Source organism: Penicillium expansum, assembly GCF_000769745.1.
Source record: "Penicillium expansum strain MD-8 chromosome Unknown contig313, whole genome shotgun sequence".
In the NCBI taxonomy this organism is placed as follows: domain Eukaryota; kingdom Fungi; phylum Ascomycota; class Eurotiomycetes; order Eurotiales; family Aspergillaceae; genus Penicillium; species Penicillium expansum.
Window position 1 is genome coordinate 51209 of NW_015971264.1, and position 16024 is coordinate 67232.

The 16024-nt window shown below is 48.1% G+C and overlaps 5 protein-coding genes across 5 annotated transcripts; 3 read left to right on the top strand and 2 right to left on the bottom strand.

Moving 5' to 3' along the window:
* Nucleotides 1–5367: 5367 nt before the first annotated feature.
* PEX2_091940 (Zinc finger, CCCH-type) lies at nucleotides 5368–8906 on the top strand (the record flags this gene model as incomplete). The annotated part of the gene is made up of 11 exons (XM_016746464.1): nucleotides 5368–5416; nucleotides 5738–5872; nucleotides 6163–7782; nucleotides 7843–7930; nucleotides 7987–8099; nucleotides 8155–8202; nucleotides 8262–8296; nucleotides 8349–8437; nucleotides 8502–8537; nucleotides 8597–8787; nucleotides 8842–8906. The coding sequence occupies 11 exons, from the start codon at nucleotides 5368–5370 to the stop codon at nucleotides 8904–8906; spliced, it is 2469 nt and encodes an 822-aa protein (XP_016600180.1).
* Nucleotides 8907–10114: 1208 nt separating this feature from the next.
* Nucleotides 10115–11498, bottom strand: PEX2_091950 (4-hydroxyphenylpyruvate dioxygenase family protein; the record flags this gene model as incomplete). Its single annotated transcript, XM_016746465.1, has 4 exons — nucleotides 10115–10249; nucleotides 10305–10662; nucleotides 10724–10783; nucleotides 10840–11498. 4 exons carry the CDS (start codon nucleotides 11496–11498, stop codon nucleotides 10115–10117), a joined length of 1212 nt encoding a protein of 403 aa, XP_016600181.1.
* Nucleotides 11499–11927: 429 nt separating this feature from the next.
* hmgX lies at nucleotides 11928–12710 on the top strand (the record flags this gene model as incomplete). Its single annotated transcript, XM_016746466.1, has 1 exon — nucleotides 11928–12710. One exon carries the CDS (start codon nucleotides 11928–11930, stop codon nucleotides 12708–12710), a length of 783 nt encoding a protein of 260 aa, XP_016600182.1.
* A 183-nt stretch (nucleotides 12711–12893) lies between these two features.
* Nucleotides 12894–14408, bottom strand: hmgA (putative homogentisate 1,2-dioxygenase (HmgA); the record flags this gene model as incomplete). Its single annotated transcript, XM_016746467.1, has 4 exons — nucleotides 12894–13017; nucleotides 13077–13724; nucleotides 13777–14286; nucleotides 14341–14408. The coding sequence occupies 4 exons, from the start codon at nucleotides 14406–14408 to the stop codon at nucleotides 12894–12896; spliced, it is 1350 nt and encodes a 449-aa protein (XP_016600183.1).
* Nucleotides 14409–14691: 283 nt separating this feature from the next.
* On the top strand, nucleotides 14692–15981 carry fahA (fumarylacetoacetate hydrolase FahA; the record flags this gene model as incomplete). Its single annotated transcript, XM_016746468.1, has 1 exon — nucleotides 14692–15981. One exon carries the CDS (start codon nucleotides 14692–14694, stop codon nucleotides 15979–15981), a length of 1290 nt encoding a protein of 429 aa, XP_016600184.1.
* Nucleotides 15982–16024: the final 43 nt, after the last annotated feature.

The window sequence follows — 16024 nt, forward strand, 5'->3', positions numbered from 1 at the left end:
GAATAATCATCGAATCATAGAATCCCCAGATGCAGTATGGAGTACCACCTGCCTAGATAGGTATTGACAAGAGTTTAGTTATGAGTTCATGAATGGACGTTTCAGTGATAATCTCCGCAGATCCCAAGGCGCCAAAAAAGAATAATCAAGGTCAGGTGGGATGCAGAAAAAGAATAAAAAAATGGATACAGGGGTGTTCAATCAGAAAGCCGCGCACTTAATATCCCGGGGCTCCGTTCGGAATCTTGAAAAAGGAAGTCAAAAGTACCTATCTCTCCCGAGAAGTGAACAGTTCGCGCAGATCTAGAACATTGACCAGAAACTCTGATTCTTTTGTCTAATTATAAGTTGACAATATGCATGTGTCACATCATGATATTTCAACCTTGAAAGGTTGTGATGTTGATATTTGATTAGATTATATTACGAGACCCAATTTAACCCCATACAGCCCCGGAGTCTTTGCCGGAGAGAGTTTACATGGGCTATTCCAAAACCGACCCGATCGACCGACGAGATCCTCTTCGGCGCTGTCTTCTTTGTTCGGCTTCGCACTGGTCGCTGACACATGCAATAAGAAGCTATGTCATCTTTACATTAGTTTATGCCAAAGCTCCCGCGGGACTCGGAAGGTGGTGATGGGCTTGCAAATCGACTCGACGAGATAAGTGCTCAGTCCGCGGTGGCTTTGTCGCCCTGCATTGTTTGCAGGGCCAGCTCATCGGAGATCTTGGGGGTGAGTGGTATTATATGAGGGGCCAGGGTGATTGGATTGGGCTCGGGCTGGGTGGCTGACAGGGTGAGTAGTTCTAGGCCTGTTGGTACTTTGGAATTTGTTAACTTCCTTGATCTCGGTTGGATCTGGAGGCTATTTAGGCTTGGAATGGTGCTATGGTACCCTGTACTATGTATAAACTACTATATACCCCTAAAGGAAGTTGTAGGAGGGAATCACGTTCCGTTGGAGGGCCTCATCATGACACCATGAGTATTTGGAATTGGTATTTACATGGATCTAGCATGGGTTATGCGTGTTTTCATCATGATTTCGCCTCCGCTTACATTTTGCCATGTCTTAATGGTGGGAGTTGCCTGAAGGATGAGGATTGACGTGCAGATCTTTACTAAAGGCTGCCTGCACTGAAGGATTTGTATCACGTTGATGTCATGAGTGGCATAATTGCGTTTTTCATATGCCGCCTCGGTTGGAGTTATGCTTATTTTCATCAAGAGATGTGTCAGAGTGGTGTGCAATACTAATAGAAGGAGTTTTGCGGAGTATACATCATCGCCCTTACTATGGTTTGTCGGGTGTCCACAGTAGTCATGTGGCAGCTGCACATGACCGGCGCACATGATCCGGGGGTGGAGCCGTTGGATTTTGATGCCCGAGATCCATTCCTATATTGTGTTCATCTATCTTCTTTCGATTGTTTTCTCGCGTGTGTCTCATTTCATCTTTGAATAATACCGATAGACACGATATCGAACTAATATAATTTAAGATAGTCCCCCCGGTCCCGCAGTGTCTTAGCGAGTGACGTATGCACAACCTTTTCTCCAACTTTGAGCGGGTGTGGGGATGAAGACTTTTTCCTCCTGAAACACCCGACACCATCCTCATCCTGGCAAAAGCTCGAGTCTTTCCGGTCATACCCGGGCCGTGGGGCTTCGAATAAGAACTATTCACTGCTACAGAAACATGGATCTGAGAACCAAACGAAGCCAATGACATGGGTACAACAGACCTCATGTCGAATTGAGCACATGCACTCACCGGGGAAAAGCAACCTTGGCAAAATATAATACAGATCGTATACTTTTATATCATAAGCCTCTTTCTTCCGTTCCGACCCAATGACAGTGAAACAGCCAGTGTGAGACAAGAGCCTCTAGAGCTATCACAAAATCTCTACGAAGTACGGAGTATACGGAGTACAGTGTGTGCACATTCTCCATCTCCAGAATCCACCTGCCCAGTTAGGGCTAACTCTCTTCTTTCCTGGCCAGAAGAGTCTTCTTGATCTCAGCTTCATACAGGCCAGAAAAGTGGGTATCTCAGTGGACCTTTCACAACCGGGGACAGACATGATTCGCCGTCTCCTTTTTCCCGCGTCTCACCGGTACTGAAATGTTTCTAACTGACGCTGTACGCATGTAACAGCTTCGGCTCCGCATTTCCTAATTGGGACATACAACTTGTTATGTTGGTACCGCGTACTACCCCCACGGACCTCTCCACGATCAAGGCTGTTAGGCAGAGGCGTTGTGAGGCAAAAGTGGATCTCGTCTTTTGCCCCAATATTGACGCCTAACTGGCTCGTCGGGTTCGTATGCGCCCGACGTGAACTCGGCATGCCGATGTAGCATGCCGCGTGCAGCTCGTCAACAAAAGCTACAACATGCGAGGATCCGAGGATATCCCGACTGTGAGCTGGAAACGGAGGTCATGCTATATGTCGGCAGATTGAGGCATTTTTCATGCAGCTTTGGTCGCTTTGTCTAGGCTCTTCTTTCATGATTGAGGCGAATACTACGGAGTAGACGCGCAAGAATCTTCGTTGATTTCTTCTTGATCGTCCTCCACTACGAAGTGATCGGCCTACCATGACCCATACCATCCTTGTCTAGGCCTCTTGCGCTCTAGAACAGAGCCGATTTTAATTCTGGCGCAGAGGTGATTTAGATTGGGCCATGCTTTACCGACTTCTTGTTATTCCTTCAACTCAGGGGGAAATCTCAGCCATTTCAGCATCAGTCCTCTACGATGACAGATATCCCCTATCCCAAATCGCTTCCCAACATTTACTAACATGCACGACATATCCCGCGTCTCGTGTCCCTAATGAAATGCTGCATTATCCCGACTATTATTAACACTCGGCGAAGTCCCGAATGAGGCGGTCGGCATTGGCCCCCGCCTGGGTGTAAACCCGTTTCCCATGGGCCAAAAAAGGCAGCCCAGTGACTGCAAAACCCTACCCAATTACAGTGCCTGTAATTGGCCAAACCATAATTCTAGGCCTTCCGGTGGGTAAAGGTCACGTGCATCAGCTTTCCCAGGAGCTCTGTACTCCGAAACCCCGCAAGATGCCAATATCGTCAATTGCCGTCATGTAAGAGTTAATAACCTTGGTTGTAGTCTAAATTAAGTATATATACAATCGGACAAATCAATATCTATACCAATGCCGACATATGCTCAAACACGAAAAACTGCAAGCTATGCCCATGGTCAAATGCGCCAATATCCACGGAAGACCATGCTAGATTCTGGAAGGCTTCTGGAAGGATGATCCGGTTGGCTGGTGAGTTCAAGGTCCGATTTGCGCTTTGCCTCTTTCGGTGTTTTCTTTACCGTATTGTATTTGGCTCTTACATTACAGCATACAGCATACAGCGGAACGCTCATTACCGCGGAGCGGAGCTCCCATACCATTTGTCTTTCTTACAATACCATTGACCGAGGCTCAACTTAGTACTTTCATTACCCTTGTACCCTGGTACGGAGTTTCTTCGGTTGTATGGAGCTTTATACCGTTTAGAACAGTTCATCTTGTTTTGAAACTACTGCTCAGCTGTTAAATCACAGTCTATGTGGGATGTTATATCTAAAACAAGTTTGTATATCTTGTAACTCTCCGAGGGCTTGGGCTGGATACCGGTGTCCGACTAGCGGCAGCCACAGACAGGGTTTATGCACGGAGTACAGCATTAGAGGTCCCACTGTAAGTGCAAGTGACCTCCAGATAGCCTCGCCAAAACCGTTTCCTTCAATCACATTTTACGCCACAGCTATTGTGTGGGATGTGAGAGTTTCCTTTAGATTAACGTGCGAATCCTCTCTGTCTTTGTACACAACATAGTATGTTGTACGGAGTATGTACATGTGCTTTGTCGCACCGTTCAATTTCAGGTCTTGAATACACTCCCTAGTTCTTCCTTTTCTCTTACATTATTACTCCACTCCGTAGCTTACCACCAAATTCCCGAAATGTCGGGGTAAACACGTTAACCCCATCCGATGTGTCAGGAAAGCTCAGTAGAGTTCGAAATATGACTACACACACACGAGCTATATCTAGTGCCGAAAAGAAAGCAAGATAGCCGTTGTGACTAGTGGATCGATGTTGCATCCAGGCTAAACGCACACCCTAGCGAAGGCGCACCCATCACGCAGGGATGCGGGAGTTCTAGAAACCCCAATGCGAACCCCCTCATCTTCTCCGCGCAACGCGGACCGACCGCCGCCCATCACTGGTGGCTGTTGAGAATATTGCAAGCTTGTTGCGTCCGTCGGGTCGTATTCCTCTCTCGGTGGATGTTTACCTTTTTCTCTTATATTTGCATCGCCTCGCTGGCCGGGGTTAAACCCTTGTTTAAGGGATATCCCCCGGTATGGATGTGGGAGATAAGGCGCATGCCGCGCTCTGTGGTTATTTGCTCTGTTGGCAGACTGGAATTCGGGATCCTGTTTCCCTCCTGGTTTCTCTTTCTGATGGTTTCTATTTTATGTTTTCTGCATGCAATGGCGATGTGCAGGTAGATTATCGCCAATCATTACTAGTACTTGGTTAGTTTTGGTTGGGATTCCGCTTCCCCTTGTGGCTGCAAGCAGATGGTGTGCTTTTAAGACATGAACGCCACAGCATTTGGTTGGGATTTGGACGTGGGATGATGAATGCCATATTCAGGATAATATTAAATGTGAGCTCTAAGGACCCTGCAGTAGTTATCATTATTAATCCTTTCGAGCGTGAACTTGTTTATTGTACATTGTACATTGTACTCCGTACAACACAACATGCGATGTAGGTGCTAATGAGGGATCTACAAAGCACTCCATATTCGAACCCCCACGAACATTCTAGTGATCTTCAACTAGAAAGCAATTCAGGGCAAAATCGATTCATTGTGACTAACAGTGCGGAGTACATATGACTGGAAATGAGTCAAAAGGCGAAAGGCGAATGAGATCATCGGTTCCGCCTGAAGTCTTGGCATTTGACTGCCAGCAAAACCGTAAACAACTATAACTTCTTGTATAGCTTCATATCTTCATACCTTCAGACTTTAAGATCCCACTACTTATTCGTGGCCCATTTTCACATTTGACGTGTCACGTGGCTGTATCTCACCACACTTTTTCTGCCTCGTTTTTTTGGTTTAGCGCCTTGACTTCAAAGATCACAGAAGTTCAGACGGTCGCACATCTCGGCTTACTTACTGTGCAGATCTGGTCCTGTCGATCTTCTCAAGGTCACCCGATCTCTGCGTTGGCAGCGCGCGTCACCTCCAAGTCGCTCAGAACCCAGCCATTCCATTCTGGATCATCTCCCACAACACGGCTCGAGGCTTAGTTTCAGTATGGAGAATAAGTCATTTGACAATGCGGGTCCAACACCCCAAGTCCAAGGTGAGTCAAGCATAATTCTATTATTGGCTCGTAAAAGCCATCTAGCCGGAAGCTTTTCTCCCAATCAATTCCATGAGATCTACTTGGGCAGATTATCTGGGTCGACCCTCCACAGGCTTTCGTATTTTCAGCCCCCCCCCCTGTTGCATGTCCATACACCACATGTTGCATCCGCCACAAAGCCTATCAATCCCCATGTTATCTTTGAGGACTTTGTTGGCGTGCAGGGTTGTCCCGGTCTGCGAATATGCCTGGATCGGAGTCGGCCGCCCATAAACTTTTTGATCACACGCTCATCATGCTTTTATTGAACAGGTACAGAGCTGCCGTCCTCTTTGACGACTGATGAGTTGTCAGCGGTCCGGTCGCATGGCGTTGGATCCACCGATGAAACAAGTGCTGCTCGCCAGTCATCGACTCGGCGGCAGAAATGTCGCTTTTTCAAATCCAAAAAGGGTAAGTCTGCGTTCTGAGTTTCTGTATGTAAGGGCTCTTTGCCTCTTTTGTCACTGCAACAATCGACGCGTCATTGAATACGGAGTCCGGGTGCCACAGACAGGCCCCTTCGGGAATGCTTGTACACAGCATCTGCCATGTTCACCCAAAGGGTCAATGATACCGAGGTTATGACCAGTATTGCATGGTCGACCCGTGGCCTAATCTTTCACCCATGTATCCTTTCTTGGTGCTGGTCATTTGCTAGGAAAGCGATGTGTCGTTCAGGTCATATGCTAACATTGTTCAAGGATGCCGAATTGGAGCAGCATGTCCGTATCTACATGATGCATCAGCCATTGAGGCCAAGGAGCCTTCTTCGGGGCAGCAGACGCCAGCCCAATCTTCCGGAAATGAAATTCAGAGTTCTGCACAAGCCATTGTCACTGGAGTCGAGAAATTGAACATTGGCAAGGACCAATCGAAGCAGAGCTCTGCCGCGGCTCCTGTCCAGCCCCAAAGACCAGTTTCCAAATTAGAGCAAACAGACCCAAGAGAGTTTCAGATCAACCAATTGAGGCGGCGTTACCGTCCACAGGAAGTCAATGATTCCCAAGGTACTACTTTGACCTTTGGATTGGTACCTTCTGATCCGGACTTCCCCTTTGAGCTTGAAAGACTGCAGTGTACCCTTCATGTCCCAAGCTCATACCCAAAAGGGCGGCCCACGCTTGCAGTGACCAATTCTGAAATGGAAGCTGCTTATCAAGCAAATGTCGTCAGAGGGTTCAATGATATTGTTGATTTTACGTACCGCACCAATGGCCGAGGAACTCTTTTGGGTTGGCTAAACAGTCTGGACAAAAAGCTCGAATCATTGCTAACCACTCTGGAGCGTGGGCCAACACTGAAGTTCTTTGCCAACCTTGGTGATGGATCTACAACTAAAGAACCCATCAAGGCCCCGGAGAAGACTATAAGCCAGCCGAGCTCATCTCAAGGTCATGTTAAAACGCCGAGTGCTGCTGCTAAGCCAGCACCACAAGCACGAATCGTAACCCCTAAACACACAGCCGAAGCAAAAGCTGCAGCTGAGAAGAGACGAGCAACCGAGACAAAACAGCTCGAGGCGCGCCTTGGAAGACTGCCAATGTACCAAAAACTGCAAGATGGCAGGACATATGTTATTCCCATCCAGCCAACCAAAAAGGATCGCCTGCCGCGAACACTTCAAGCACTCAAGACAGTGAAATTGATTGTGCCACAGCTCTACCCGCTCGAGCACAGCTCAATCAAGTTGCAGGGAGTCGAAGGCCCCGAAGTGAAAGCCACAGAGGTTGGATTCACTCAGTGGGTAGAACAAACTTCGCAGCTGAGTCTGGTATCTCAGGTGAACTACCTAGCGAGCAATATCCATAAGTTTGCTGAAACGCCTTTACCAAAAGAGGAGGAACCCACCGAAGATGTACCTCCAACTGTCGAAGAGGACGAGGAAGAATTTGTTGAGGAGCCTACAAAGGCACCTGCAAGGTCCTTAACTCAAGAGAATGAAGACAGGCCCCATCTTGTTGTCATTCCACGACCACCCGAATGGTCGGTTCCTAATCCCACCGACGGCGCCGAGGGGACATCAGACGAGTCTAGTTACGAGGAAGATGAGTATTCAGATGAAGAAGAAGACGAAGAAGGTGGTGCGCCCGTCCCCGCATCAGTGGATAACAACGCGCCCGGACGAGGCGTCGCACTTTCATTCCCGTTCTTAGAGCTCTACGGAGTTGAGCTGCTGGAACTCACGAGCCTCAATATTACGATCAAATGTGAGAGGTGTAAGGTGGCGGTTGACGTTAAGAACGTGCCCCAAATTACCGACGAGAAGGGCCAGATGCCGAAAATGGAATCGTGCCGGAAATGTGCTAATAATATGAGTGTCGGTGAGTATACACTTAACCTCCTTCTCCTTTCTAGGATGGGTTACTGACTCTCATTTGCAGCGTTCCGGAGACAGTTGATGCATTCTCATGCCAATCGTGCTGGCTACCTTGACTTAGGTGGCTGTACGATTGGAGACATGCTTCTTAGGTAAGTTCCCTCATTCATATCAGTAAAGTGATATTTGTTGACTAATCTTCCTATAGTGACTTCATCCCAACTTGCTCCGAGTGCTCGACTCCCCATCCGGCACCGGGTATACCTGCAGTTCGCGGCGAGAGCGCTATGGGTATATGTCGCCAGTGTCATCGCAAAATGGGTAGGTTCTAATAAATGATGTCTGTTGTTTGGCTACTAACATATCCGGAATTTAGTTTTTAAGATCCCTGAGGTGAAGTTCCTTCTAGTGGGAAGTGCAGCAAGTAAGTCGCGATATATCGAACCATCAAGAGACACGTTTACTCATCATTGTGCCATCTAGTCACTTCTCGTGGAGCCCTCCCCCTCAAAAGAAAGGTTTGTACAATCTACAGCGCATCACCATGATAAAATCTAACAATTATCCCAGCCTCAAGAAGTCCTCGGCATTGTCGCAGGACAAGAGCTTCCGCGACGCGGTCGTTGCCAGCACTATGCCAAGAGTCAACGCTGGTTCAGGTACGTCATCCACTATCGATGAGTTGGTAGCATTCGGCAAACAGGTCATACTGACTCCCTACAGATTCAGCTGCTGCTCAAAGGTCTTCCCTTGTGACAAGTATGATTCCCCACTGCATATCCCCCAATACCTTTTACCATACTTATCGGTTTGTCTAGATGTCATGACGCGGAAACCGACCACCCGAACGAACACGCAAATCGTATGATATGTGGCTACTGCTCCCGCGAGCAAATCTACAGACCCGAGAACTGCGGTATCTGCAAAGCGGTCCTGATTGGAAAGGCAGGTAGTGGATTCTGGGAGGGTGGAAAGGGAACGAGAAATAAAACTTTGATGAGTCGGAAAGGTATGTCTTTCATTCTAAAGTTATTGAGAGTGCACTCGACTAACGGAGCTCTAGATCCAAGGAAATTCAAGCGGGTTGGAGGTAATCCTCCTACTTCGAGTTCATCGAAGCGGAAGTAAATAAATAAGGGCGAGACTAAAACTAATATATAACCCTCCGTGAAAGAGTATTAGTATTATATATAGGTACAAAAAACACAGTTTATCTCAATCTTAATAAAAGCTTGCTTCAACCTAAATAGCGCAAACCCAATCATAACATCATCAATATCTCATACTCACCTGCCTTAAGTTATCCATGAAAAAGCAAGTCCGTTACTCACCGATTACCCGCACAACCAGACTCAACATCCAACCCACAATGATATCGAAGACACTAGAGGATGCGATCTGGTTTGTTTTATAGATGGTCTAATTCTAAGCAGTTTTACTACGTTCGGTACATCTTCGTTCCGATAAACCCGTCCCCTGTTCATTGCTAAGAACCCCAAGGCCTTGTGATAACGTGGTTGTCAGAAGAACCGGACCATGCAGCGACAAGGAAGAAGTTGGCACAGACAAAAAAGAAATGGCTTGATGATAAGAAGCGTTTACTCGCTGAATCAAGGGCCATATTCGATCGGAAAGCATACTTGATAGAGCAACTTCAACGTGGAGAGGACCGAATGACCAAGGACGTTGTCGATGATGCTGGTCTGGAATTGATAAATGTATTAGGTAGAAGTCTAGATTCACATCGGTTTAGGATTCGACAGAATTAGCGTGAGCTCACGGATTTGTTGGATCGATACACCGACTGAGGTTGAACTCGAAGGTCAATGGAGGATTACTGAATGGTAGGGATTGCTTCTTTCGGCTCTTATGAGTGGGATTCAGTAGTGAGATCAGTGAACTGCTTCGGATTGCTCGGTTTAAATAAAGAAGAGTAGGTATTCGTTCTTCTAAGATTCTGAAATTACCTCTTTTAAATGCTTTCTTTGAGCTGCTAGTTCTCCCGGAGTAAATATAAATTGTCAGCTGGAAGACCCTCAACATAACACAGGTATACCCACTTGATTCCTATATACTCCTCACTGGGAGGGGTCGAATACATTACATCTTTCATTTATAGCGCCTACGTAGCCCTAGATAGTTCTTCACGCAACTTGTTACTCAATAGAAAGCTCAACATCTATCTTATCTGTTCCTACATAGAAAGCTACCTGTTATCACATAAGATGGTTAAAAAACTGGTATTCAGGAAGGGTCCCTAATTCGCTAAATGCATGCAAATTCCCAACTGCAAGGGCTCATAAAGAAAATGCCCGACTATACGAATATTTTTGTCCTTAAACCAAGTTTCCGCGGAGTTCCTGCTCTCGTTCGATAGCCTCGAACAGTGACTTGAAATTACCGGCTCCAAAGCCGTTGAAGTTGTGTCGCTGGATAATCTCAATGAACACGGTAGGACGATCCATCATGTGCTATTTGCCTGGTTAGTATAACTTCACGGATACCGGAGTGATTATTTCCACATACCTTAGTGAAAAGCTGGAGCAGGTAGCCACCCTCATCGAAATCAATCAAAATGTCCAAGCTGCGGATGGTCTCGAAGCTTTCTTGGAGTACCAAGCCAGACTCCTTGAGGCGGGCCTGCATATCCGTGTAATATGTCTCAGGAACCTTGATGAATTCGACACCGCGTGCCTTGAGGTTGGTGATATCACGGATAATATCGTCGGTATGAAGTGCAATGTGCTGCACACCGGCACCGTTGTAGAAGTCAACGTATTCCTCGATCTGGGATTGCTTCTTGCCCTTTGCTGGCTCGTTAATGGGCATTTTGACGATCTCGTTGGGCGAGGCCATGACGACACTGCTCAAAGCTGAGAACTCACTATAATTATGAGGTCAGTCATGGTGTCTGGGGGTCAGCTGAAATGGGTTGGAACACTTACGTGCAGATCTGGTTGTCATCAACGGACCAGAAACGGTGGAAGCCAAGAGCCTTCTCATAGCTAATCAGTAGTATCAGTAAATGAAGTTCAAGCAGAGAATATGGGTAATAACTCACTATTCACAGATCTTATCCATCTCATTCCAGTCCTGGTTTCCAACACAGTGATCGATATGCTTGAGATGAACACCAGGCAAGAACTGCACAATGGGGTCGTCATTGCCAGACTCAGCACGGTAACCTGGAATAAAGGTACCACGGTACTGGCTGCGCTCAATAAGGGTATGGGTGGTTTCTCCATAAGTCTGGATGGTAGCAGTCTTGAGATGGCCACTCTTATCTTCAAGAACCTTAGGGTTGGAGACAGCCTTGGCACCATTCTTCACAGCAGCAGAGAAAACATCATCGACGTTGTCAACTTCAAAGGCAACATCCTTGACTGCATCACCGTGCTTCTCGAGGTGGTCATGGATCTCCCGTAGCTCGGCTTGCTCTTCAGGATTGAAACGGTCGATTTGGTCCAGGGACCGTAGAGGGGAGGTCAGAATGAAAGTGATATCGTTGTTGCGGATGACATGGGAGCAGATGTGGCGGCTGCCAGTTTCGAGACCCTTGTATGCGATACGTTTGAAGCCCATGCGAGTGATGTAGTAGCTTGCGGCTTGCTTGGCATTGCCAACGTACCAGTGAACATGGTCGTAACCTCGATAGCTAGCTACTGATGCCTCGTTGGCAACTGGGGGAGGAGCACTATCGGAAATAGCTGAAGGGGCCATTTTGCTGAATCTCTTATGTTTTTGCGATGATGATATCGGTAGATAAACTGTAGAGAGAATGTAGTACAAGATGAAAGGTGGTTGAGGTATTGAAGTTAAGTCTACGATTCCATTTCTTATAAATGACTGGTCCTCCAGTGGCCGCGATTTGTCTCGGCGGATATCTATCCAATCCACTTTACTGACATTTGGACTCGTAGGAGCTCCCGGCTGTGCGGCTATTTCAGGGCCCTGGAATAGCCGGAGATATCCGGACCCGCTGAGATCATCGTAATATCCGATGTTTCAATTTCTTAGATCCTCAATTCTTTGACATAGTCTCATTTAGTTTTATTCTTTATTCTTCAATTACTCTGACTGCAGTGAGCCAATTCTGACAATTTGTATCTCACACTATTTGCCAACCCTTCACCTCAACACCAAATCAAGATGACATCTATCACAGCTGCTCGCCCATCATTGACATCCAATGATTCGGCTGTACTGCAAGCTCTCTTTGATGCCGAATCATCTCCATCATCGGGAGTTACCGTTAATTTATCGCTACCCTCATGGCCATCATCTCTGAACATCACCGAAACAGACTTGACATCGCTCAAGCAGCGCGAAACAGACATCATTCGCAAGCTGCAATCACACAAATCAACGAGTATAGAGACAGTCCAGTCAGCACTAGACGCCTTCGACACTCTCCTCGCCCAACATCCAAAATACCCCCCCGCATACACAAATCGAGCACAAACACTTCGCTTGCTGGTCGATCTGATCTACAGCGCAGAAGCGGGGAGTGATCAAAGCACCGACCCCGAGATAGCCGATGCTGCCCTCTTCGCTCCTAAAACCTCCCAGCTCTGCTCCCGCATCTTCTCTGACCTGGGCCAAGCCATAACCCTGGCTACACCTGCCTCCCCTGCTGATGCGGTCTCAACAACCCAAGGACGGTTGTTGGCTGATGCACACACGCATCGGGGTTACTTGCTACTGAAAGCGGCGCGCGTTAAGAAGGCTGGTTCTGGTGATGAGGCGACGGGTCCGGAGCGTCTGCGTGGACTTTCGGCTGATCAGCTTGAGGAAATGGCTAGTCGGGACTTCTTCTTTGGGGGTCGATATGGAAATAAGGTTGCACAACAGCTTTCTGTACAAACGAATCCTTATGCTAAGATGTGCGGGGCTATAGTTAAGGAGGCGATGAGGAAGGAGCTTGAGGGGTGAATATTATGTAGCATCGAGAAGTAATTTAATTCATCAAGTTCATTTGGAATAACAATGCAATAATGAGAACCCATTTTAATAGATTTGATTTAATTCTAGTATCTTGCTATGCTATAGAGCTAATTGAAAATAATGGAAAATGTGCACATTTACTTATTGCAGTGCTCAAGCCCAAGCCATAGCTTAGGCCGCTTTGTTGGGGTTGACAAAGTGCCGCTTCAGAGGCTTCCAGCTGTGCTCGTTATATTCCGGCTGCACCTTCTGGCAGGTCTTAAGACCCCACTCCGAAACGCCGACCATGTGAGCACTGAATAATTGTTAGCAACTGTAGCAACTCTCGAAAATGACAGCAGAAATCGAACTAACCTTTCAAACATGAAAGCCATACTTCCATCACCAACCTTTTGAGGCTTCAGCTCAGCATTGCTAGCCCCCTCAAACGCACCCGAGTCGGGACCATGAGCGCTCATGACGTTGTGCAAACTAGCACCGGCAGGTCTGAAACCACCACCAATCTTCGCATCGTAGTCACCAGAAATAAGACCCATAAACTCCGACATGGTGTTACGGTGGTACCACGGTGGGCGGAAAGTACCCTCCGCGACGAGCCAGCGAGGAGGGAAGATGACAAAGTCAGCAACGGCGGTTCCAACGTGGTCCGTTGGAGCCGTCAACACAGTGAATATAGAAGGGTCGGGGTGGTCGAATGAGATCGAACCGATAACATTGAATCGGCCGAGATCGTATTTGAAGGGGTAGTAGTTGCCGTGCCAGGCGACAACATCGAAGGGGGTGTGATTTTGTCGGGCGGAGAAGAGCGTGTTGTTGAATTTGCTGTAAAGCTTGTACTCGCTTTCCTCTTCGTCATCAAATGCAGCAACGGGGGCTTGGAAATCGCGTGCATTGGCTAGGCAGTTGGATCCAATGGGGCCCAGCTCCGGGAGTTGGTAGTGGCCCTGGTATATTTCACAGATGTATCCTCGCACAGGGCCGTCTGGGAGGGTCACTCGGTATCTGATGCAAATTATTAGTTATCGATCCCATGTAGGACATGGAAGATACCCACCTAACACCGCGAGGGATAACGCAGATCTCATTTGGTCGCAGAATAATGCGACCGAGTTCTGTCTGGATGTCCAGCACACCGTGCTGAGGTACAATAAGGAAGTCTCCATCCGCGGAGTAAAAGGCTTCCTTGCCCATGTCCTTGCCTGCGGCGTACATCAATATTCCCAAGCCTTGCTTCTGGGTCGGGTCTCCAGAACCCGCAATCAGGTGGAGTCCATGCACCCAGTCGACCTTCTCATCTAGATCGAAGGGATTCCATCGCAGCTGGTTAGGGATGTGGTGAAGCTTGTGAGTCTCGGTTGTCATGCTTGTATGATACGAGTCGGCATCTTCCGCGGTGAAGTTCTCATGAGCTGCTGCCGGTAGAATCCGGTAAACCCATGTCTGCTTATTCTCATGGCGAGGTGCAGTGAATGCCGTTCCCGAGAGCTTCTCGGTGTAGAGGCCATATGGAGCTTTCTGTGGGGAATTGTGGCCGACTGGCAAAGCTCCTTCGACGGCTTCCGTCCTATTTATTCATTAATCTGAGTTGATTTGTGTTATAAACCATGTGTATACATACTCGTGATACGAGTCGAAGCCCGTCTGGTACTTGTAAGGATCAGGGTGGTTGAACTTAGTGACGGGCATATTGATAATGATGTGCGATGTGGGGTGGATAATGCGAACCTTGTCTTCATCAAATACCCCAGATCAACCTCGGAACTCAGCTCTCAAAGAAGCAATTAATGTGAGTGTAAGTAACATCATTCCGCGGAAATCGTGAAATTCCCGCGATTATCCTTCATTCCGCATCGGCTGAATGCGGGGGGAGCGGACAATTTCCGCACTACTTGAAGGGGGGAAACGTTATAGCTAAGTAGTTAAGGGCCTTGTTTTCTCTTTCTCTAACCTTTTCAAACATTACTTCATCATGGCTTCGTGGCTTCAGATCCCCAAGAACTCGCCGTTCTCCCTCGCCAACATCCCGTTCGGCATCATCTCAACACAGTCCTCATCAAAGGCAGCAGCAATTGCAATCGGTGATCATGCATTGAACCTGAGCGCATTTGCTTCATCTGGAGGCTTCTCACAGCTGCCAGTCATTGAGCAACACCTAGCTGTTTTCAGCCAGCCGACACTGAACGACTTCGCTGCACTTGGTCGCCCTGTGCACCGTCAAGTGCGCGAGTATCTCCAGAACGTCTTCCGCGCCGACACAAAGTTCCCACAGGTCCTTAAGGACAATGCCTCTCTCCAAAAGTCAGCTCTGCTGCCCTTGTCCCAGATCACCAACCATATTCCCATGCAGATTGGCGACTACACCGATTTCTACGCTGGCATGAACCACGCCTACAACATTGGCGTGCTCTTCCGTGGCCCGGACAATGCGCTCCAGCCCAACTATAAGCACCTGCCCGTTGCCTATCACGGTCGTGCATCATCAGTCGTGACTTCAGGCACACCCCTCCACCGTCCTCAGGGTCAAATCCTGGCGAACCCCGCCGCGGACCCCAAGGTGCCTACTTTCTCTCCTTGCAAGAAGCTCGACATCGAGCTGGAGCTTGCTTGCTTCATCGGCAAGCCCAATGATCTCGGCAAGCCCGTCCCAATTGACGAGGCCGAGGACCACATTTTCGGTCTGGTTCTCATGAACGACTGGTCCGCCCGTGACATCCAGGCCTGGGAATATATTCCTCTGGGCCCCTTCAATGCGAAGAACTTCGGTACCACCATCACCCCCTGGGTGGTTCTGATTGATGCACTGGAGCCTTTCCGCGCTGCCGGTTTGGAGCCTGCAAACCGCGAGTCTCTGCTCCCCTACCTGCGCGAGAAGCGCACCGAGGGCGCCTACGAGATCCCGCTTGATGTCGAGGTCACCAACCCCGGTGGTCAGCCAACTATTATCTCTAACAGCAATGCTCGCAACCTGCTCTACTCTTTCCCTCAGATGGTTGCTCACCACACTATCACAGGCTGCAACTTGCGCACCGGCGACTTGCTGGGATCGGGTACTATCTCTGGTAAAGAGGCTAAGACTCAGGGTAGTTTCTTGGAACAGACTAACGGCAAGACTCCTCTTAAGCTGGCGGATGGCTCTGAGCGTTTCTTCCTTGAGGATGGTGACACTGTTACTCTGCGCGGTATGGCTGGCACAGAAGGAAATTATGTCGGCTTCGGCGACTGTGTTGGCACTATCTTGCCTGCCGTTTCGCTGCAGTAGATGGCTCAAAATCAAAATAAATGATCAATGTGTTATGTTGTTT